This window comes from Bos indicus, chromosome 19 (assembly GCF_029378745.1).
Source record: "Bos indicus isolate NIAB-ARS_2022 breed Sahiwal x Tharparkar chromosome 19, NIAB-ARS_B.indTharparkar_mat_pri_1.0, whole genome shotgun sequence".
Taxonomy (NCBI): domain Eukaryota; kingdom Metazoa; phylum Chordata; class Mammalia; order Artiodactyla; family Bovidae; genus Bos; species Bos indicus.
The window spans coordinates 48,659,657-48,684,554 of record NC_091778.1 but is presented as its reverse complement, the minus strand read 5'-3'; the positions used below and the strand labels follow the sequence as shown (position 1 = coordinate 48,684,554).

Genomic DNA, 24,898 nt, shown 5'->3' with positions numbered 1-24,898 from the left:
CTCTACACATGGACATCACCAGATGGTTGACACTGAAATCAGATTGATTATATTCTTTGCAGCCAAAGATGGAGAAGCTCCATACAGTAAGCAAAAACAAGACCAGGAGCGGACTGTGGCTCAGATCATGAACTCCTTATTGCCAAATTCAGACTGAAATTGAAGAAAGTGGAGAAAACCACTAGACCATTCAGGTATGACCTAAATAAAATCCCTTATGACTATACAGTGGAAGTGACAAATAGATTTAAGGGACTAGATCTGATAGAGTGCCTGATGAACTATGAACGGAGGTTCATGACATTGCACAGGAGACAGGAATCAAGACCATCCCCATGGAAAAGAAATGCAAAAAAGCAAAATGGCTGTCTGAAGAGGCCTTACAAATAGCTGTGAAAAAAAGGAAAGCGAAAAGCAAAGGAGAAAAGGAAAGATATACCCATTTGAATGCAGAGTTCCAAAGAATAGCAAGGAGAGATAAGAAAGCCTTCCTCAGGGATCAGTGCAAAGAAATAGAGGAAAACAACAGAATGGGAAAGACTAGAGATCTCTTCAAGAAAATTAGATACCAAGGGAACATTTCATGCAAAGATGGGGTCATTAAAGGACAGAAATGGTAGGGACCTAACAGAAGCAGAAGATATAAAGAAGAGGTGGCAAGAATACACAGAAGAACTGTACAAAAAAGATCTTCATGACCCAGATAATCACGAAGGTGTGATCACTCATCTAGAGCCAGACATCCTGGAATGTGAAGTCAAGTAGGCCTTAGAAAGTATCACTATGAACAAAGTGAGTAGAAGTGATGGAATTCCAGTTGAGCTATTTCAAATCCTGAAAGATGATGCTGTGAAAGTGCTGCACTCAATATGCCAGCAAATTTGGAATACTCAGCAGTGGCCACAGGACTGGAAAAGGTCAGTTTTCATTCCAATCCCAAAGAAAGGCAATGCCAAAGAGTGCTCAACTACTGCACAATTGCACTCATCTCACATGCTAGTAAAGTAATGCTCAAAATTCTCCAAGCCAGGCTTCAGCAATATGTGAACCGTGAACTTCCTGATGTTCAAGCTGGTTTTAGAAAAGGCAGAGGAACCAGAGATCAAATTGCCAACATCCGCTGAATCATGGAAAAAGCAAGAGAGTTCCAGAAAAACATCTATTTCTGCTTTATTGACTATGCCAAAGCCTTTGACTGTGTGGATCACAATAAACTATGGAAAATTCTTTAAGAGATGGGAATACCAGATCACTTGACTTGCCTCTTAAGAAACCTGTATACAGGTCAGGAAGCAACAGTTAGAACTGGACATGGAACAACAGACTGGTTCCAAATAGGAAAAGGAGTACATCAAGGCTGTATATTGTCACCCTGCTTATTTAACTTATATGCAGAGTACATCATGAAAAACACTGGGCTGGAGGAAGCACAAGCTAGAATCAAGACTGCTGGGAGAAATATCAATAACCTCAGATATGCAGATGACACCACTCTTATGGCAGAAAGTCAAGAAGAACTAAAGAGGCTATTGATTAAAGTGAAAGAGAAGAGTGAAAAAGTTGGCTTAAAGATCAACATTCAGAAAATGAAGATCATGGCATCCAGTCCCATCACTTCATGGCAAATAGATGGGGAAACAGTGGACACAGTGGCTGACTTTATTTTTTGGGAGGGCTCCAAAATCACTGCAGATGGTGATTGCAGCCATGAAATTAAAAGACGCTTGCTCCCTGGAAGGAAAGTTATGACCAACCTAGACAGCATATTCAAAAGCAGAGACATTACTTTGCCAACAAAGGTCCATCTAATCAAGGCTATGGTTTTTCCAGTGGTCATGTACGGATGTGAGAGTTGGACTATAAAGAAGGCTGAGCACCGAAGAATTGATGCTTTTGAACTATGGTATTGGAGAAGACTCTTGAGAGTCCCTTGGACTGCAAGGAGATTCAACCAGGCCATCCTAAAGGAGATCAGTCATGGGTGTTCACTGGAAGGACTGATGTTGAATCTGAAACTCCAATACTTTGGCTACCTGATAAGAAGAGCTGACTCATTTGAAAAGACCCTGATGCTGGGAAAGATTGAGGGCAGGAGGAGAAGGGGACAAAAAAGGATGAGATGGTTGGATGGCATCACCGACTCAACGGACATGGGTTTGGGTGGAGTTGGTGATGGACAGCGAGGCCTGGTGTTTTGCGGTTCATGGGGTCGCAAAGAGTCGGACATGACTGAGTGACCAAACTGAACTAAACAGAGAATTATACCATTTTCTTATAATAACCTATAAATGAGATATAATCTGCAAAAATACTGACTTGCTGTTGTACACTTGAAACTAACACAATGCTGTAAATAGCTACATGTCAATGAAAGAAAATATGATAAAAATCAACAATCCATTTGTAGAAAACAAATCAGATCAGATCAGATCAGTCGTTCAGTCATGTCCGACTCTTTGCAACCCCATGAATCGCAGCACGCCAGGCCTTCCTGTCCATCACCAACTCCCGGAGTTCACTCAGACTCACGTCCATCGAGTCAGTGATGCCATCCAGCCATCTCATCCTCTGTCGTCCCCTTCTCCTCCTGCCCCCAATCCCTCCCAGCATCAGAGTCTTTTCCAATGAGTCAACTCTTCACATGAGGTGGCCAAAGTACTGGAGTTTCAGCTTTAGCATCATTCCTTCCAAAGAAATCCCAGGGCTGATCTCCTTCAGAATGGACTGGTTGGATCTCCTTGCAGTCCAAGGGACTCTCAAGAGTCTTCTCCAACACCACAGTTCAAAAGCATCATTTCTTTGGTGCTCAGCCTTCTTCACAGTCCAACTCTCACATCCATACATGACCACAGGAAAAACCATAGCCTTGATTAGATGGACCTTTGTTGGCAAAGTAATGTCTCTGCTTTTGAATATGCTATCTAGGTTGGTCATAACTTTCCTTCCAAGGAGTAAGCGTCTTTTAATTTCATGGCTACAGTCACCATCTGTAGTGATTTTGGAGCCCAGAAAAATAAAGTCTGACACTGTTTCCACTGTTTCCCCATCTATTTCCCATGAAGTGATGGGACCGGATGCCATGATCTTCATTTTCTGAATGTTGAGCTTTAAGCCAACTTTTTCACTCTCCACTATGTAGTGTATTAATCTTCAAGATTTCTCCCAAAAAACCATCTATACAGGTTTGGTTTGTTTTTACCTTAAAAGTCTAAGAATTACACACTTTTTTAAAAAATATCTTTTAATGATTGTAAAAATGTCCAATTTACATATCATTTTTTGTATAACCCTTTGAGGACTATCTCTATTATTTTTAGTCTCATTCCCCAAAGAGTATCTGGGACTGAAATAATTTTACAGGTTAATTCTTAAAGTAAATTTAAGTCTGGAAGGTATTTAATATGTACTACATAGAAACACTACACTCTCATATATCTGAAATAAGCATTTTTCCTTCACAGACTCTTCATTTACCTGACTATTCCTGATGAGTGTTCAAGTATTCTTCTTAATAAAGAATATGTCGACCTATAGGAATGTAAACTTTTTCCAAAATAAATAAGCCATTTAATAAAATATATGAACTGTGGTAGCATTAATTCAGATCCCTAAGAGAACTTTCTTTTCCAAATCATAACACAAAATAAATGAAGCAGAGTTACTCACCACTTGATCTGTTCTTACGACTTGATTTTCCTCCAGTAAGAAGCATCTTGAGACTATTCCGAAACATGGTTGTACTATTCTAGGACTCACAAAACTACAAAAGAAAATGTGGGAAAATATGTTAGAAAACTTGGTTTGCTATCCAAATACTATTAAGAATTCATTTTAAATGTGCTATCAGGAATTAACCACTCTGTTTACATATATAATACAGAAATTTTAACTATATGACAGAAATGCTTATTTAATTTAATTAGACATTTAGGTATTCCCTTTAAAGTATAATACTTGAGTACCCTAAGAGACAAAGGCAGATATCACTGAGGGTACACAGAAACAGAAAACAATTAGGTAGCTATAAATACAGTTACCACAAGACTCTCCATTTCTTGGACATTTTCCCCAAAACACACACCCAACGTGTAAGAGTCCAGAACTCACAGCAGCTGTGTATTTTCCACTGGTCAAGCAAGAACTTCATCTCACAAGACTACTGATACATGAGTACATCAGTACACATATGCTATTAATACCAACCTCTGTATGTCCCACTCCCATCAAAAGAAAACTCCTTAATTTTGCTATGTCCTCTCTCACCTTGTTCAGAACTTTCATCTAAAAATCATCTTTCTTTTCTCTCTCACACAGCTTTCATTTTTTTCTCTCTACAGAATCACTCCAGTCATAACATAAACATGCTAGTATGTCCCAACCAAAAGCCAATAAGTAAGCCCCTCTCTTTATTCCCACATGGTCCAATTACTGCTCCTTTATGCTTGCTCTTAACAGCAAAATTTCCCAAGTGTCAGTACGTGAAACCTGCAGCAGACTGAACAGAGCAAATGTGAATTTAGAACAGAGGTTAACAGCAAATTTCCAAACTAAAGCACACAGAAATTAAAGGCTGAAAAATATGGAAGAGTATGAGAGGCATATGGAATCCTTTGAAAGACTCTAATATACATATCATTAAAATCCCAGAAGAAAGGAGAAAATAAGAAAGAAGCAATATATTAAGTGATAATAATCAAGAATTTCCTAATACTGATAAGATGTAAAGCCACATCTTTAAACAGCTAGGGGAAAAAATAAACACACTGAAAGAAGCAACAATCAGTAGACTGAGAGGAAACTTTCAACAGCAATGATGAATGACACAGAAAATGGAATGACTTCTTAAATTTTTTGAAGGAAAAGAGGTGTCAATCAAGAAATCTATGAACAGTTTAAAATATTCTGAAAATTAAAATAAAGGTGATTCAGAACAAAAAGAATTTATCAGTAAAAGAAATACGAAAACAGAGTTCTTCCAAGAGAAGGAAAATGAGAGCTAGAAAAACACAGAAGGAAGAGCCACAAAAAGGTAAGTATATTGGCAAATATAAATGAACAAGAATTGTTTAAAAAATTACATTAATAACTTGTTAAGCTTAAAATATATGATGAGTGTGGGTGCTTAGTCATGTCCAACACTTTGTGACCCCATGGACTGTAGCCCACCAGGCTTCTCTGCTCATGGAATTTTCCAGGCAGGAATACTGGAGTAGGTTGCCATTTCCTTCTCCAAGGGATCTTCTCGACCTAGGGATCAAACTCACATTTCTTGCACCTCCTACACTGGCAGGTATTTCTATGCCAATGTACCACCTGGGAATCCCACAGAGATTTTTCAATGCATAACAACAAAAACAAAAACGTCAGGAGTGGAATAGAGAGAATAATTAACATATATGACTGAACCAAAGGTAAGAAGTGAGAGAAAAAGCATAGTAAGTGTGGATAAAATATGAAACAGTGAGATGGTAGCTTTAAACTCAAATTATGTTGTTATTCTGTTAAATACTCTACTAAAAGACTATGGGCACATAAAGGTTAAATATAAAATGAGAAAAGATATCCCATCACATATAGACCACATATAGAAAATAAATTAGCATTACCAAATGGGAGAAGCAAATAAGGGATATGCTACAAACTACTGGGCATAAAATAGATAAGCAAGATATTACATAACATACAGAATTATAATCATTGTCTTGTAAGAAGTTTTAATGCAGTATAATCTTTAAATTATTGAATCTTTATGCTGTATACCTGAAACTAATACTGTAACCTCAATTTTAAAAAGATCATTGATCACAGATCATCAGAATAAATATAATAAAAAATGAAAACATTTGCAACATTGCAAGAATTACTAAAATGTGACAGAGATATGAAGTGAACAAATAGTGTTGCAAAAATGGTACAAACAGACTTGCTTGGCTCAGGGTCGCCACAAATTTTCAATTTTGTCAAACAAAACAAAACACAGTAACTGCAAAGCACAATAAAGCAAAGTGTAGTAAAATACAGTACGTCTGTATCCTATGTTCATAGAATGGAAGGTTCAATATCTTTAAAATATAAATTCTCCATATATTGTTCTAAAGAAACAATACAATCTCAGCCAAATTCCAGCAGGCATTTTCTGTGTATGTGGAACCTGAGAAGCTGATTCTAAAAATGCATATGGTAATGCAAAAAGCCTAGAACATCCAAAGCAATCTTGAAAACTAACAAAAAGCTGAAGCACTTACAAGACCCAGTAACTGTGACAGTACAGTACTGGCCTAAGACTCATCGAACAGATCAATGGCACACAATAGGTAATCCAGAAGAAGACCTATACTGACACCGTCATCCGCTTTCAACAATCATTCATGGGTAAAGCAAAGTCTTTTCAACAAATTGTGCTGGAACAAATAGATATCTATTTTTAAAAAATTAACCTTGATCTGTGTCTCACACACTATACATGAAAGTTAATTCAAAGTAAATCAAACATCACATAAATGCTGAAATCATAAGGCTTTCAGAAGAAAACACAGGAGAAATATCTTCATTATTTAGAAGGCAAAGGAATCTTAGACACAGAAACCAATAACCATAAAATTTCATTAAAATTTAAAAAAAAATCTGCTCATCAAAAATACCATTAAGAAAATGAATAGGCAAGTCACCAACTGGGAGAAATTATGTACAAAACATATCTAACATCTAACAAAACATAGCTAACATAAACATAAATATATCTCCTAAATATATTAAAAACATCTATAATTCAATTATAAAGAGACAATTTTTAACAGGGTGAAAGATTTGAATAGACACTTTTTAAAAAAAGATAGACTTCTCTTTAACACACTTATTAAAAAGCATAACATCATCTGTCATTGGGCAAGTACAAATTACAGTGAGCTACCACTATATTCCCACCATAAGAACCAATTCTGTGAAGTCTGATGATATCAAATATTGACCAGGATGGCGGACAACTGAAATTCTTAAAACACCATTTCAGGAGTAAAATGGTACAATGTGCTTTGGAGAGTTTATTTTAAAACAAAGCATAAACCTAACATATGACTCCACCCTTTACATATTTACCCAGAAGAAATGAAAACACAGGTGCTTAAAAGAGACTAGTACAATTTTCAGAGCAGATTTAATAACAGCCAAAATCTAACACAGATGTCCAACAACAGGAAAATGGATAAACTATGATATTTTCTTACAGTGGAATACTACTCAGCAATTAAAAGGTATGAACTATTCATACATTCAACAACACAGATCAATCTCTATATTACACTGAGTAAAAACATCTTACATTAAAACGTATGCAAGAATATGGTAAGAAAAAATTAGAATTACAAAATCAGAACGGTTGGCTCCTACGGCAGATATGAGAATTCACTAAGAAAAGGCATGAGTAAACTCTTCAGTGATAGTAATATTTCGTATCTTGAGGGAGCTTGGGATACACAAATGCATATATTTGTCAAAACTAAGTCAATGTTCACACCAAATTTATGGATTATATTCCATATAAATTTACTTAATATAAAAAAAAATACTGAACCTTACTTAATGATATTCATGCTTCAATATTTAGAGGAAAGCATACTGATATATCCAATTACTTTGAAATGCATTAAAAAATAAGACAAAACGATGGATGAAGGAAGGAAGGCACACATATAATAGAGCAATTATAGCAATATGCGAACACAAGATTCTAAGCGGTGGGTATACATGTGTTAAATGTAAAACTATGCTAAATAGTCTATGAATCTGAACTTTTTTAGTGAAGTAAAAACACATTCCCACAAAAGAAACTCTAGGACCAGATGATTTCAACAATTTAAAGAAGCAATAATACCAATTTTACACAAACTGTCCCAGACAGTAGAAAAATTGGGAGTATTTCCAAACATGTTTTCTAAAGATAGCAGAAGCTTCCTAACAAAAGCCAAAAAGATTGCTATAAGAAAGAAATATTACATACCTCTCTTTTGCTATAGATACAAAAATTCTAAACAAAATACTGGTAAAATCAAACATACCAATATATAGATCAGGATGAAGTGGAGGTTTAATTCAGAAATGCAAAAGTGATTTAACACATGGAAATCAATTAACCATGTAAAAAGAGAAATAAACCATATAATCAATAATTTAATCAATTTTATCAATAATTTATCAGTGAAACAAAAGCAACTGATAAAATTTAATACTTGTTCATGATTTTTTTAAAACTTATACAAAATTAGAAATAAAGAAAAGTTCTTTAATACTACACAGTGTATCTTTTTAATAGCCTACAGCAAACATCATATGTAATGGTGAATGACTCCAAACATTCCCCAAGACTGAAGAATATGACCACTTATTATCACCACTTGCACTTAACATGGTCCTAGAGGTCTTTAGTCAGTAAAAAAAACATGAAACAGAAAGTATAAAAATGGAGAAGAAACAAAAATGCCCCTTTCACGAACAGTATGATTTGCTTAGACAATCTAAAAGAATTTATAAACTATTAGATTAATACATGAATTTATCAAGGTCATTAGATACCATATAAAACAAAGATTTAAAGTGAACACTAACAAATAACTTATTCTTTTTATCAGTAAAAATAAATATGGTGATGAATCCTAAAAATATTAAAGCACTTATGAAATATTCCTTTTACATATTCATCTTGAGAGTCAATCTTTAGGGTTTTTTCCCTTCTAATCTTACTTTAAAAGACTATCTGAGACTCAGCAAGAAGTTCTAAGCTTGATAGGTACTTACTTCACTAATATTTGAAAGACTTGAAAAAATCGTATGTTGGGGTATATAAAAAATATACTTCATGTTTTAAAACATACTATGAAATTTGAATAGTAAGTTTTATAACTCTTAAAATTTTCTTAGAAGAGAACATTATGTATCAGATTTTCTGTGTGTTACAAGTCAGAAAATATATATTATGCAAAATATTATATATATATGATCTGATTTAGTCCTCATCAAAACCTCCTTAACACAGGTAGTATATGCTTCATTTTTAAAAGGAAGCTGAAATAAAGAAAAGTGAAATCGCATGCTCACAGTTACACTGCTAATAAATGCTTAAGGCCATATTTGATGTTCAAACACGAGCTGTCCTCCTCAGCATCTCTTCTTAAATAAGAAACACTTAATAAGTCTGTTTAAAAGAGCTGAAACAAAATTTCTAAATACAATGATCCAAATTAAAAATTCCATAAGTAGTATTCCATTTGGTTCTTGTTTTTAAAATGTTTATTTTTTTTGTGGCACTACTATATACGTCAACATATTTTACCTTACTCTAGCAAAAAAAAAAAATTAAGTACTGTTACAGATTGGTGTTAGTCTTTGCCAACGCATAAAGAAACATTTTGATACAACTTATTTGGGGGCGGGGGGAGAAAAAAGATCCTGCTTTAGTGGACACCATGATGTCCCACCCTGATCCTCATTATAGGATCAGCACATCCATATCCTCAGGAGTTACTGGCAGAGAACTGCTCAGTACTGATGAGAGCCACCAATGACTCATTAGTACAGGGCTACAAAAGACCACCTCCTTTAACTCAAGGGGAGCAACTGGGTGTAATGATGTATGCGCCAAAGCTCTCATCCATCTCTTTCTAGTCTTTATTTTTCTTCAAATATTTATCTCTAAATGATATATTATAACCTGTTTATTATCAGTTCCCCTACTAGAATATAATCTTCAAGAGGTCATGAAAGCTGCTTATTTAACTCACTGTGATAAGCCCATAACTGGAGAATCAGATCAGATCAGATCAGATCAGTTGCTCAGTCGTGTCCAACTCCTTGCGACCCCATGAATCGCAGCACACCAGGCCTCCCTGTCCATCACCAACTCCCGGAGTTCACTCAGACTCACATCCATCGAGTCAGTGATGCCATCCAGCCATCTCATCTTCCGTCGTCCCCTTCTCCTCTTGCCCCCAATCCCTCCCAGCATCAGTCTTTTCCAGTGAGTCAACTCGTTGCATGAGGTGGCCAAAGTATTGGAGTTTCAGCTTTACCATCATTCCTTCCAAAGAAATCCCAGGGCTGATCTCCTGCAGAATGGACTGGTTGGATCTCCTTGCAGTCCAAGGGACTCTCAAGAGTCTTCTCCAACACCACAGTTCAAAAGCATCAATTCTTCAGCGCTCAGCCTTCTTCACAGTCCAACTCTCACATCCATACATGACCACAGGAAAAACCATAGCCTTGACTAGACGAACCTTTGTTGACAAAGTAATGTCTCTGCTTTTGAATATGCTATCTAACTGGAGAATAATACCTGGTAAACAGTAGATATCAAATACTTAATGAATTAATCAATTAATTTCTTCAGCTGGTATGTCACTGTTGAAAGCAAACCCACATAGAGCAACCTCATCTTACCCTTTTTATACTCAATGCCCAGCTCATAGTAGGCTTTCAACACTTCTTAAATTAGTAAATAAATCAATGAAAAATTGAGCAAAGACTTGATTCATTAGATTATTAACTTGGTAAAGGGACTAATATAATCTCAATAGACAAAAACCGGTTATGAACTAACTGGAATAAAGACTAAGGTGACTGTGTGTCAGAGAAGGGTATACGAATTCTGGGCAAGTTCAAATTTTTATCTGAAGAAAAACCAAGAAATTCTAGTCATAATTCAACTTTTGCCTAACTCAGACCTTACTACTATGTACAGTTCTTCAAAGCTGCAAAAGGAAAACAAACATATAGATACAGATTATTATTAGAAGAAAAATTACTACTTAAAATTTACTAAAACTAGGAGTCAAAAGAGTAAAAATTTTATACCTAAAAATAAACCAAGACAACATTCTAAAGTTAAGAAAAACTGATGAATGAAATTAATTATAATTATAATCACTTTTTGAAGTACAGAGGTTTTTTGTCTTTGCTAGTCCTAAAACATTTTATAAAAATTGACTAAAATGTATAAAGAATATAATGAAACATAAAATACTTATTTAAGGCTAATTATCCATCTCATTGCTACATTTTGATAAAAATGACTTTAAGTTAACACACCACTAGAAAATTTATTGTAATAAAATATTAATATAGAAACTACAAAATTGAAGCTAAGTGGAAAATGACAGTTTGATCTAATTGGATTTATGACAGTAATATATGGCTAAATTTCACTCTACTTTTCCAAGTTTTAGATCCAATTTTTTCTTTTTTACTGTTAACTCTCTAGGAGAAATCAAATAAATTCCTGGCAAGTGAATCTCTGGCAGGAGAATAACAAATAACATTCATAGAATCCCAATCATTTCTAACTGTCTTATAACTGATTCAGACCTTATGTTATCTACATGGCCCCTAAGCTTTTATGTTTGTGACACCTGGTCTGAACAGTTCAGGAAGTAATGACTATTCTCATCCTAATGTTCCATCAAGGCTGGATGCTCAATATCCTATATATCTCATACATTTTTGAACTATTTTATTAGTGGGCAATCAATTTTCATTTTCAATGTTCACCCCTCCTGCACACTTAAAGCCCTTTTCTTACTGTTACTCAAAAAGGAGCACAATAGGCCTCCTTCATTTAAATATTTATATAATAATATAATTAACTCCTAAGCACATCTGTACCATTTGGGCTAAATAATCACAGTATTCCCTTTAACTTTTCCGCATCAGCAAGGTCACCAGTGAAAACCTAGCACCTGACACAGAAGCTGGTACATAAAAAGCATTTAGCAAATATTTGTTTAAAGGCCTAACAGGTTCCAAAAAAGGGACTCATAAGTAATCTAAAAGAGAAAGAGAGGACAGAAGAGCTCAAAAGAGTATGCACGTAACTATAACGGGAAAAGGAAATAACCAATGACAGATGCAATAATGTGAACCATGGGAATACTAGTTAAAAAAATAAATCCAGCTGCATAAACTGGAACTTTGAAAAACTCTACATTAAAAAAAAGATAAACAATAAAAGGACAAAATCAATACAAGAAAGAAGAATCATTTGCCCACTATCTGGAAGCTGCATGTTTTTCATCTCTGAAAGGCATGTAGAATGACCAGTATATTATCAAGAATGGCTTTCCATTGAATAGGTAAATTGCGAAATACCTCAGACACATTCCATGAAATAACTTTGGAAGTACATAATCAAAGATAAAAGAGTGAAAACATAGAGATGGAAGGACTAAGGGAAATCTCGAATATCCACTACAATATACAACAATCATAAAATGTCTTCTAGAACTTTTTTGAACAAGTTATATCCAGAGAAGTCTTGAACTGAACAGAATTACCTGAGTTCTGTCCACAGATAAACTCTGATAATTTCCCTAACATATCAATTCTGAACTGCACTGAAGAGCTTCAAATTATGCAATCTCATTCAATATTTGAGGGCACAGGAATGAATGCAGGGCAATTAGCTTCTCAAGCAAGAGGAGAAACTGATAATAGGCTCCATCTTACGCTCAATCATCTTACTGTGATGGCCACACGAGGATGCTCCCTCTAGCAGCATATGAAAAGTAAAGGACAACGTGGGAGTTTATAGCAGCTTTATTTATAACTATCCACACTTGGAAACAACCAAGATGTCCTTAAGCAGGTCAGCGAATAAATAAACTATAGTATCCAGGTATTGGATAATCATCCAACACGAAAAAGAAGTGAGCTATCAAGTTATGAGAAGATATAGAGGAAACTTAAGTGCATATTAAAAAACTGAAAGCAGCCAATCTAAAAAGACTACATACTGTAATATTCCAACCGCATGACATTCTGCAAAAGGCAAAGCTATGAATACTAAAAACAGTGGCTGCTTGGAGCTGAAGGGGAGGGAGGGATGAACAGGCAGAGTAGAGGATTTTTAGGGCAGTGAAACTATTCTGTAAGATATTATAATGGTAGATATATGTCATTATACACTTGTCAAAACACACAGAATATATACAAGGATGAACCCTAATATAAACCATGGACTTTGGGTGATGATGATGTGTCAACGTAGGTTCATCAGAAATGCAGGATATCGACTACGGGGAAGGTTGTATGTATGTGGGGATAGGGGTACACAGGAACTCTGCACTTTCTCAATTCTGCTGTGAATCCAAAACTGCTCTAAAACATAAAGCTTACTAATTTTTTTAAAAAAGAGAATGAGGGAGACCGAAGGGAAGGGATGACCCATTAAAAGGGAAATGATCAAATTTCATAGTATTCATATGAAATACTATGAATGATGGAACACTATGTATAGTTTAAATGGTATGCAGTACATCTATTCTAAGGTTAAAACCCTCCAAGCTTTAAGTGCAAAAAAGCAAGTCACAGAGCAATACATTCAGTATAGACTTACAATTTTAAAAACTATGAGCTGTACTGACCTGTACTAGATATTATTTCAGTTCAGTTCAGTCGCTCAGTCGTGTCCAACTCTTTGCAACCCCATGAGTCGCAGCACGCCAGGCCTCCCTGTCCATCACCAACTCCCAGAGTTCACTCAAACTCACATCCATCGAGTCGGTCATGCCATCCAGCCATCTCATCCTCCGTAGTCCCCTTCTCCTCCTGCCCCCAATCCCTCCCAGCATCAGAGTCTTTTCCAATGAGTAACTCTTCGCATGAGGTGGCCAAAGTATTGGAGTTTCAGCTTTACCATCATTCCTTCCAAAGAAATCCCAGGGCTGATCTCCTTCAGAATGGACTGGTTGGATCTCCTTGCAGTCCAAGGGACTCTCAAGAGTCTTCTCCAACACCACAGTTCAAAAGCATCAATTCTTCAGCACTCAGCTTTCTTCACAGTCCAACTCTCACATCCATACATGACCACTGGAAAAACCATAGCCTTGACTAGACGGGCCTTTGTGGGCAAAGTAATGTCTCTACTTTTTAATATGCTATCTAAATTGCTCATAACTTTCCTTCTAAGGAGTAAGCGTCTTTTAATTTCATGGCTGCAGTCACCATCTGCAGTGATTTTGGAGCCCAGAAAAATAAAGTCAGCCACTGTGTCCACTGTTTCCCCATCTATTTCCCATAAAGTGATGGGACCGGATGCCATGATCTTAATTTCTGAATGTTGAGCTTTAAGCCAACTTTTTCACTCTCCTCTTTCACATTCATCAAGAGGCTTTTTAGTTCCACTTCACTTTCTGCCATAAGCATGGTGTTATCTGCATATCTGAGGTTTCTGATATTTCTCCCAGTAATCTTGATTCCAGCTTGTGCTTCTTCCAGCCCAGCGTTTCTAATGATGTACTCTGCATATAAATTAAATAAGCAGGGTGACAATATACAGCCTTGACACACTCCTTTTCCTATTTGGAACCAGTCTGTTGTTCCATGTCCAGTTCTAACTGTTGCTTCCTGACCTGCGTATAGGTTTCTCAAGAGGCAGGTCAGGTGGTCTGGTATTCCCATCTCTTTCAGAATTTTCCACAGTTTATTGTGATCCACGCAGTCAAAGGCTTTGGCATAGTCAATAAAGCAGAAATAGATGTTTTTCTGGAACTCTCTTGCTTTTTCCATGATCCAGAGGATATTGGCAATTTGATCTCTAGTTCCTCTGCCTTTTCTAAAACCAGCTTGAACATCAGGAAGTTCATGGTTCACATATTGCTGAAGCCTGGCTTGGAGAATTTTGAGCATTACTTTACTAGCATGTGAGATGAGTGCAATTGTGTGGTAGTTTGAGCATTCTTTAGCATTGCCTTTCTTTGGGATTGGAATTAAAACTTTCCCAGTCCTGTGGCCACTGCTGAGTATTTCAAATTTGCTGGCATATTGAGCGCAGTACTTTCACAGCATCATCTTTCAGGATTTGAAAAAGCTCAACTGGAATTCCATCACCTCCACTAGCTTTGTTCATAGTGATGTTTTCTAAGGCCCAATTGACTTCACATTCCAGGATGTCTGGAATGTGAAATCAAACCCAGGTCTCCACATTGCAGGCAGACTCTTAACCAGCTGAATCACAGGGAAGCCCAAGAATGTTGGAGAAGGTAGCCTATCCCTTCTCTAGCGGATCTTCCTGACCCAGGAATTGAACCAGAGTCTCCTGCATTGCAGGCAGATTCTTTACCAACTGAGCTATTAGGGAAGCCCATTTTTAAGTTTAGATCCTTCTTAATACACCCATTTTCTAATAAAATAGTTCAAAGTTACTTTACCGAAGTGTTTTGTCATCAGGTCAGTAAAAGGTCAAGTGAAAAGTGGAGTATTTACAGAACTGCCACTACCACTTCCTGCATCATTTGCTTTCCCTTGGTTTCTCCAAACCATATAATGAACCAGTCCAGCTTGCCTGTGAAGTTAAAATTACACTGCTATTTTAGAGACAAAGTTTAGGCACTAAGCATTCTTATAAATAACATCAAGAAACAACCAAAACACATACACACGCAGCAAAAACTTTTATTTCAGTAACAGAGGTTAGCTAAAATTCTTTACAAATTATATTCTTGCACTTAAGAAGATTCCTCTGCTTCTAAAACACAAAAAATACAGATGGCAAAACTGCCTCCAATCTTAACCTAGTAATAAATTTTACTAGAAATTTTAACCTAGAAATAAATTATTTAAATAAAATGTTTTTTGATCTACTATTTATTCAACATTTATTATGAATGAGCTGAGCATAAGGGGCCTTGAATAGAAGGAAATTTTTCAAAGGTTAAGAACAGTTCCTGCCTAAAAGGAGTATCCAGTCTGGTAAACAGAATTAAGGAAAAGAGAACCATAGTAAAATGCAAAATAGAAAGTGTGAGGTATCACAAGAGAAATACAAAAGGTAATGGAATTTACAAGAAGGAGAGATTACTGACAGGATTAAGAAAACATTTCTTAAGTGTCTATTAATATGTGCCCAGCACAATGCTGGATACTAGGATAGTGCCACTATTCTGCCCTCAAGAAACTTAGAGCTGTATCATAGGTGAATAAGAAACCTTATAAATGGCTTATTATAAAACTCAGTGATAGAGGTATTCACAAAATGTCTAGTAGTACAAAAAACTTTACACGCTTATCTACCCACCTTTTAGATAGTGGGTGAAAATAATCCTAATGAATTAACATAAAATTATGCTGCTGGCTTACTGACCATTTTTTAGGGGCTAAAAAATAAAGAAAAAAGTGTAAGTAACATTATCTCATCATATCCCCTATCTTAAAAATACAATCACAAAACCCACTCTCTTCATGAAAGTGAAAGTGAAGTCACTCAGTCGTGTCCGACTCTTTGTGACTCCACAGACTGTAGCCCACCAGGCTTCTCCATCCATGGGATTTTTCAGGCAAGAACACCGGAGTGGGTTGCCATTTCCTTCTCCAGGGGATCTTCCCGACCCAGGGATCGAAACCGGGTCTCCCACATTGTAGGCAGATGCTTTTACCGTCTGAGCCACCAGGGAACCTAAGGATGGTTTCTAGGACAGTTTACACAAGACACTGTAATCAAACATTCTTATCAGTGACAAAACACTAATAGGGCTTATAACAACAGGAATCCATCTATGTCAATACATTAATTGGGAAATAATTTACTTTGCAAGCAATGACTGGATGGTCTCAGACTCTATGATAACCTAAAACCCAAAACTGTCAATGAACTCATAGTCTTGAAAGCAATTAATACAATAGCTATGTTATCATTAAGGAGATCAAAATAAGTTACCCACAAAAACAGTAACTTTTGTTGACCAAAACAGTTAATGCAGGGATAACAATAATGATGATTGGTTGTAATAAGAAATTAACTACTCTGATCAGGTTATCTGTCTGTCAAGGCAAGCTTTTCCATGATTTCATTATGAAATATGGACACAGTCAAACAAACTGATCGAATCGGATCATTTTCAAAATTTCAAAAATGCTATATATCCCTTTATTTGGCTTCTACCCTATTTCCAGCTGTCTGTTTCAAACATTTATGGATAATGCCAGTACCAGCCTCTGGTTTCTGAAACTGACAGACACAGGAAGCAGAGATACCAGAAGGGAGGCCACGTTTGATGAGAAGAAGGCTCAGAAGAAGATGCAAAGCAGATGGCTCAATTTTCCCAGAATTTTCGCCAAGTCAGAACCAGTAATAGAAATCACGTTTCCCAATATCTATCCTGAATCATCACATAAAACAAGTAAGAGACATAATAGTGTAATGGCAAGAACCGCAATTTGGGGGACATTCCCCTCATCAGTTACTAGTTGGGTGAGTATGAACAAACCAGCCTTTCAAAGCCTCAATTTCCCACGTTGTAAATTGTACCTAGTAATAGAAAAGTACCTTTCCAATCATCTGTTGTGGAAATTAAGGGAACTACAGCAAGTAAAAAGCACTTAGCACAGTCTGGCACCTACGAAGCGATCGATAAACAATAAAGTGTCAAAGGAAAATCAGAATTAATTGGGGATATAAACCATTATCATTTTTTCCCATATCTTCTGATCATCACTTTTCTAAACCCCTTAATTCCTGATTTATAACAGGCTTCCTACGCTAGCTGTCTATTTCTTCCTTTTAAAAATGTCCCATGCACTTCCCTGGTGGTACAGTGGACAGGAATCTGTCTGCCGACACAGGGGACATGAGCTCAATCCCTGGTCTGGGAAGATTCCACATGCGGCAGGGCAGCTAAGCCTGTGCACCACAAACTATTCAAGCCTCTGTGCCTACAGCCTGTGCTCCACCACAAGAGAAACCACTGCAGTGAGAAGCCTGCACATGGCAACTAAGACTAGCCCCCACTTGCCGCAACTAGAGACAGCCCACACACAGCAACGAAGACCCAGCACAGCCATGACAAAGAAACGAAGTTTTAAAAAATGTCACCTTCCCAGAGTAGACTTTTGCATAAGTAAAATAATTTTTCATAGCTTCTCTGAGATAAATTTCAAGGGAAAGTTTACATAAAAACCATGTCTTCTTTTCTCCGTCGTGAAGGAAGTGGAGAGCCTTGCTTCCTTCTGCCTCTATGCTCAGTTCCTGGGCATGCTGAAGAAGTGGGAGCTTGCACTGGCTTTGTGTTTTGAAAAGAACTTCAGAGCTGCCCCTGAGTGCTGCACATGTAAATCTGGGGTATTTAAGTCATATTGAGGATCGTCTTATTATATTTGCCCCAGTTATGTAGCCCAAATTGTACACCGTTAAAAAATATTCCCGTATTTTCCGCCCAAATCCTGACTTGCCTATTTTGGGCTACAACCCAAAGTAATTGTTACTACAACTTAATACACAAACTCACTGTACATCAACTGCATTTAAACTTCAAAAATCATTCTTACACATGAACACCATTGCTGTTCTCAACATACAACCAGAAAAATACCTCATTATTGTACAGGGGAAGCTTAAGCGTTAAGTATAGTATGAGGAAAGCTGAAGAAAATCTACAAAAAGGCAATTAAAGCCAGAAAGTAGGCCCAGTCTAAGACATTCTGAGACCAAAGCAATCTGATTTCCCAGAGTTGTTCCTTACTTTCAAGAAAAATTATTGTTCTCATCAAGCAGAAATACCACGGGTCAATCAAAAAGATTATATTTAGTAGAGATTTGACTATATAAACCACGGAGGATGTCAATCTTCCTAATATGCTTTTCTAATCATGTTATTTCTCTTGTTCCTACATTTTAGTCTCCTGTCCCCCCCCAAAAAAAACCTCACCCCCCCCCAAAAAAAACCTTCACTTTCCCTCCACTGTATTGACTCCCTACTACATCTTCATCATCATCACTTCAGCAGATAATTATTGAAATGCTCAAGTAGCCAGAAACTGGGTTAAGCATTTCAGGTGCATTCATCGCAAAATCCTATTAAATGAGTCGTATAGGATGAAAAAACTGAGGCTTCCAGGGATCAAATACCTTGCCACAAATCACACACCCAGCAAACAAAACAAGTGAACTCAGACCTGTCAAACTCCCAAACCTGTGCCTGTAATCACTTCCTCCCTATATACTATGAGAAAACATTTTAAAATGTCTTTAGCATGTCTGGCATATAAAATTCAATAAATACTTTGTGAATGGATAAGTTTAATTATTCTGACATTCAAAGATTCCCCACTGGGAAAGATAAGGAAATTCCCACTATTTCTTAAGACAAACCTTCTTCCCCAACCAAATTATAAATCTTGAGGTCCAGGAGACTTGAATTCTGGCAGAGGAGGAGAGTGGAGAAGAAGAGAATTTAGGCTTTTCTCCCAATTAACAATTTCTACTTGTTGTCATATATCCACCTATACATATGTTATTATAAGCTCTTTGACATCTTTATAAGTTACACAAACACATTTTAATAAGTAGTTCCCAGTAAGACTACAAAGGGAAAAATGATGCAGCCCAAACAGGTATATCAAGTAACAATATTTGCAAATAAAAAATTTAAAGGATATAAAACAAAATGGGTACTGTTTCACCAATTTGAGGACACTGATCAATATAAGACTGGGGACATTTTATGGTTTGACATATTAGGTTTTTTGGTCAGATATGCTAAGAAATACAACTGACCCTTGAACAACTTCGGAGCAGTCAAAAATCCACCTATAACTTACAGTCAGCCCTCCATCTAGGTAGCTCCTCTGTATCCACAGTTCCTCATCCAAAGATTCAACCAACTTCTAATGTATATCTACTATTGGAAAAAAAAATCCAAGTACAAGTAGATCTGTGCAGTTCAAACCCATGTTGTTCAAGGGTCAACTGTAATAGTATTTAGGTGTTTTGGTGATTATAAGTCACAGAACACTAATGAACTCAGTAAAAAAAAAAAAAAGAAAAAGAAAAAAAAAAACATGAAATGATTCACTTTCTGACAATCCCCAGCTTCTTAAATATCATTATGCCTAGGGTAATTTGAAGAGTCAGGCCAAGTCCTCGTGATAATTCTCTATCTGAACCTCAAAAAAGTTATTCAAAACATTCACAATTTATCTTGATTCTGACATAACAAGAATCTCATCGGTTTTACATATCCAGAAGATCAAGCATCAGAAACCCTCTGGTGGTGTTCACTATAATTTTTTAAACAGGAACAAACTAGCCTAAAAAAAAAAAAAAAATCACATTTTATTAAGATATCTTAAATACTACTTGTACAAACTCTTTACTTAGACTGCTAAAAGGACAGTATAAAGAGCTCATGTAATGGAAGGAGCATGGTCACTGGAGAGAGATGCACATATATTCATACCCTGACTCTATCAATTACTATCTATATGACTCTGAAAAAATTGCTTAGCCTCTGTGACTCCCAGTTTCTACTCTGCAACAAACAACACACTATCTAATTTGCAAGGCTGCTTTAAGGAATGGAGAGTTGTGTGACTGCATACCAAACAACTGCTAAAGTGGCCTACCTCAAATTCTCACTTTCTTCCTTATGAACAGAACACTAATTTTGGATAAGGCATCTGTAATGCTTAAAATATCAAACTTCCCAGACTCCCTGCAACAGCCACATGACCCAGCTGTAACCAATGAGATGAAAGCATATGGCTTAGGAGCAAGGACTGAAAGAAAACTACTGTTTTGCTACTAAAAAAAAAAGAAGAAGGAAAAAAAAACCTAAGATGTCTGGGAAGTAAACAGCCATCCTGCAATCCACAGTGCAAAAGCCACCCTCCCAGGATAGCAGGGAAGAAACACAGAAGGAGCCAGTGTCTTGATGGCATGGGGGGAATGCCATAAACCCTGGACTGCCTATATCCATATTTCCTGTTACCCAAAGCGGGGGGGAAAAAAAAACCTCTTTGTTTAAGTCACTCTACTTGAGTTTCCATCATATGAAGCTGTCACACTCTAACATAGTGTATATAAGCACCAGGCAAAGAATCCATCCAAAAGACAGGTAAAAACAATTACTCCACAAAACTTTCCATTTAGCAGAATATGTTAAATTATTCATCAGTAAAGCAATGAAACAGTAGGATGTCAACTAACACACACATACACATATATACCACACAACCCAGTTATTAAAAATGGAGTATTATAATGTACTCCTTAACATAAACATTCCATCAGTATAGGCTCAAAGAATGAATGGCTTTAATCAAGAAAGGTATCCCTGATGAGGTAGAAGAAAAAAATGCAACTGGGTAGAAATTCTATTATTATAGCTTAGAAGTTCATTCACTAATGTTTACAGCACATCCACACCACAATGTGCAAATCCTAGATGCTATGGAATCTATATGAACCCGAGGCAGCTGTAAGAAATCAGAAAATAAAGGCTCAGATAAGAGGGATGGAGCAGGAAGTAAATACAACTAGAACTAAGAATTCTATTTTAGATAAAGTAAAAAATTTTAAAGGAGAGTTAAGGGATTGGGGGCAGGAGAAGGGGATGACAGAGGATGAGACGGCTGGATGGCATCACCGACTCGATGGACGTGAGTTTGAGTGAACTCCAGGAGTTGGTGATAGACAGGGAGGCCTGGCGTGCTGTGATTCATGGGGTCGCAAAGAGTTGGACACGACTGAGCGACTGAACTGAACTGAACTGAATGACAGATAAAGACTAAGAAAAAATTTAGTTTTTTTTACAAAAAAACCACAAAAAACAAACAAAAAAAACCAGAGCTCTTACCTTAAAATAATGAAATAAATTACAAATCAGCAGTAAAGAAACCGCCTGCCAATGCATGAGACATAAGAGACACAGGTTTGATCCCTGAAGGGCACGGCAACCCACTCCAGTATTCTTGCCTGGAGAATCCCATGGACAGAGGAGCCTGGAGGGCTACAGTCCATAGCGTCACAAAGAGTTGGACATGACTGAAGCGACTTAGCATGCACACACACAGTCAAAGGACAATACTACCAAGATAATTTTCTGAATCATAATATAGAAGAGTATGTAATATAATATAAAGCAAGATAGTCAGAATAGATAGGTAGTTCTACAATCAGGGAAAGGAGCAGACAAAGTGTGAAGACAGAGTCAGAAAATAAAATTAGGGGTAAAAAGAGACATAAGTTTTAAGAACGAAGTTTAGTATGGCAAAAAACCAACACAATATTTATTGTAAAGCAATTATCTTACAATTAAAATTTTTAAAAAACTTTATTTTTAAAGTCTGTAAAGAATACCACTCCCACAAAAAAGAACAAACTTCACCTACTAACAACTTTAAACCCCACTCACCTACACCCTGTCAGATCTCTCCTTGCCATCTAAGCAACATATTTATTCTATTTACTCTTTAAATTATATTCTCTATAAATTATCCTTGTCCCCCTCTAATACCCCATTGCTTCCCTTTGTGAGTCCTGCAAGATCTATTAAAATCCTCTTCTTCTTAATTTTACCTATTTATTGGCTGTGCTGGGTCTTAAATCGCGGCACAGGCTTTTCCCTAGTTTCAGCGAGTGGGAGCTACTCTCTACTTGCAGTGCATGGGCTTTTTATTGCAGTGGCTTCTCTTGTTGTGAAGCACAGGCTCTAGGGCTTCAGTAGTTGTAGTTCCCCGGGCTCTAGAGCACAGACTCAATAGATGTAGTACGGGGGCTTAGCTGCTCCACACACGTGGGATCTTCCTGGACCAAGGATCAAACCCATGTCTCCTGCATTGGCAGATTCTTCACAGTGAGCCACCAGGGAATCCCTATAAAAATCCTATATTTTTCTACCATTTTTTTTTCTGATAATTTTCACATACATTTATAATACTTAAAACAATTATTCTAGATGTACTTCCACAGTAAATGGAAATTTCAGTTTTTCCTTCTTCTGACCACGAGGCAGGCTAAAGTTTGAGAAACACTGTATGTTGAAAAAAATGATTTAAACTTAACATTTAAAGAGCTCTGAGCTTCAGACAGGACTAATTCAATCATTCAATATTACTCATTCAATAACTACTGATTATCTACTACATGACAAACACTATTCCAAGTACTGGAAATATAGCAAGGAACCAGTCAGCAATCCCTTTAGTGAGCTCAGGATCTTGATAAATATTTATATAAATAAGTAACTTGTATATAGTATATATCACAACATGATAAACTCTTAAAGGAGGGAAAAAAGCATGCAACAATGACAAGAATACTGGAGGGCTGAGGGAAAGAGACATCAGAGGGTTGTAACTGTAAAGAGATGAGCAAAAACCCGAAGAGGATGATAAATCAAGCTATGCAAGGGGCATAAAATTCTAGGCAGAAGAAACAGAAGTGCAACGGCAAAGGTCATTAAGCCAGAAAGATGCTTGGGCTTATTTAAGGAACAGTAAGAAGGCCTGTGGAGAAGGCAATGGCACCCCACTCCAGTACTCTTGCCTGGAAAATCCCATGGATGGAGGAACCTGGTAGGCTGCAGTCCATGGGGTCGCTAAGAGTTGGACACAACTGAGCGACTTCATCTTCACTTTTCACTTTCATGCATTGGAGAAGGAAATGGCAACCCACTCCAGTGTTCTTGCCTGGAGAATTCCAGGGACGGGGGAGCCTGGTGGGCTGCCGTCTATGGGGTCGCACAGAGTCGGACACGACTGAAGCGACTTAGCAGCAGCAGCAGCAGCAGCAAGAAAGCCTGTGTACCTTGAGCACAAGGGATCAGCATGCAAGAGGGGTTAGGAACATAGATGAGATCACAGAAATGACTTGAGCCACAATGTCTAGGCCTTATTAACCCCTGGAAGAACTTTAACTTTTATTGTGAGTAAGATGGGAAGTCAGAGGGCAGATACTAAAGAAGAATCATGATCTGACATATTTTTAAAAGATCACTCTGGCTGCCGTTTTGAAAATAAACTGTAGAAGCAACCAGTTAGAAGGCTGGCTACAGTAATCCAGGTAAGCAATATTAGGATTAATAGCTCAGACCTGGGTGGAGGTGGTCAGTAGCGGCCAGATTCCAGATGTTTTTAAAGTATAGCTAAAGGATCTCCTGACAGATTGGATACGGGGAATGGAAGGGAGAAATCAGGGATGACTCGACATTCTGAACAAGTAGAAGGATGGAGCTGCCATCAGCAAGATGGAAAAGACTACAGGTTGAAGAGATGGGGCTTGGGGGTGGGAGATGGAACAATGAAAAGTTAATTTCCGGCAAACGTGCTTGAGATATCTATTAGACACCCAAGTAGAAATGTCAAGTAAGCAGTTGGACATATGAGTCTGGAATCTAGGAAAGAAATGTGGATTAGATACAGATATCTGGGAGTTACCAACCTGTAGATAGTAAATAAAGACATAAGACTGAATGACACTATCAAAGGAGTGAGTGCAGACTGAGTTCATATGAGATGAGGACTTAGAATTGTTTACAATATTTAGCAGCATGGAGGTCACTGAAGTCCTTGACAAGAGTAGCTGCGCTGGAATACTGAGGGCAAAATTCTGTTTGGAAAGGGTTGGAGAGAGAATATACTCTAAGGATGTGAAAATACATACATCAAAGATTTTTCATTACAGTATAATTTCTTACTGCAACATAATGGGAACCACATAAATATCCCAACATGGGAGACTGGCTAAAGAAACCATTGACAAAAATACACACCATGGAGTACTATATACAACCAATCAAAAAAAATAGAGAATAAAACTCTCTATGAAGTAATATAAAGTGATTTTATCATATGCTAAGTAAAAAAAAAAAAGCACAACATGAGTATTATAGTATGCAAATACTTTTCCTGTAAGAAAGATAAAATAAAATATGCATGTATATGCTAATTTTTGAGAAGAATAAAGACAGGAAAGACAAAGCAAAAACATTTGGCAGCCAAGGCTATAAAACAGAGAGAAATATTACTCATCTCAAAAAGCTGGGGGCACGACTGTAAAGCATAAGAGATCTCTGAAAACCCCAGTGGTCAGACACCAAGCCCGCTTGACAAAAAACAGTGCTGACACCACCCTCAATACATT

General features: G+C 37.0%; 1 protein-coding gene across 6 annotated transcripts in view; it reads right to left on the bottom strand.

Annotated features, from left to right (window-relative positions):
- The window catches only part of TANC2 (tetratricopeptide repeat, ankyrin repeat and coiled-coil containing 2), a 364,370-nt gene that overhangs the window by 319,644 nt on the left and 19,828 nt on the right, over positions 1-24,898 (bottom strand). For all 6 annotated transcript variants that reach the window (XM_019981630.2, XM_019981634.2, XM_019981631.2 and 3 more), the window contains exon 2: positions 3,667-3,760. In XM_019981630.2, the coding sequence (XP_019837189.1) occupies positions 3,667-3,733 (67 nt within the window). In that variant the 5' untranslated portion in view covers positions 3,734-3,760. The remainder of the gene's footprint in view (positions 1-3,666; positions 3,761-24,898) is intronic.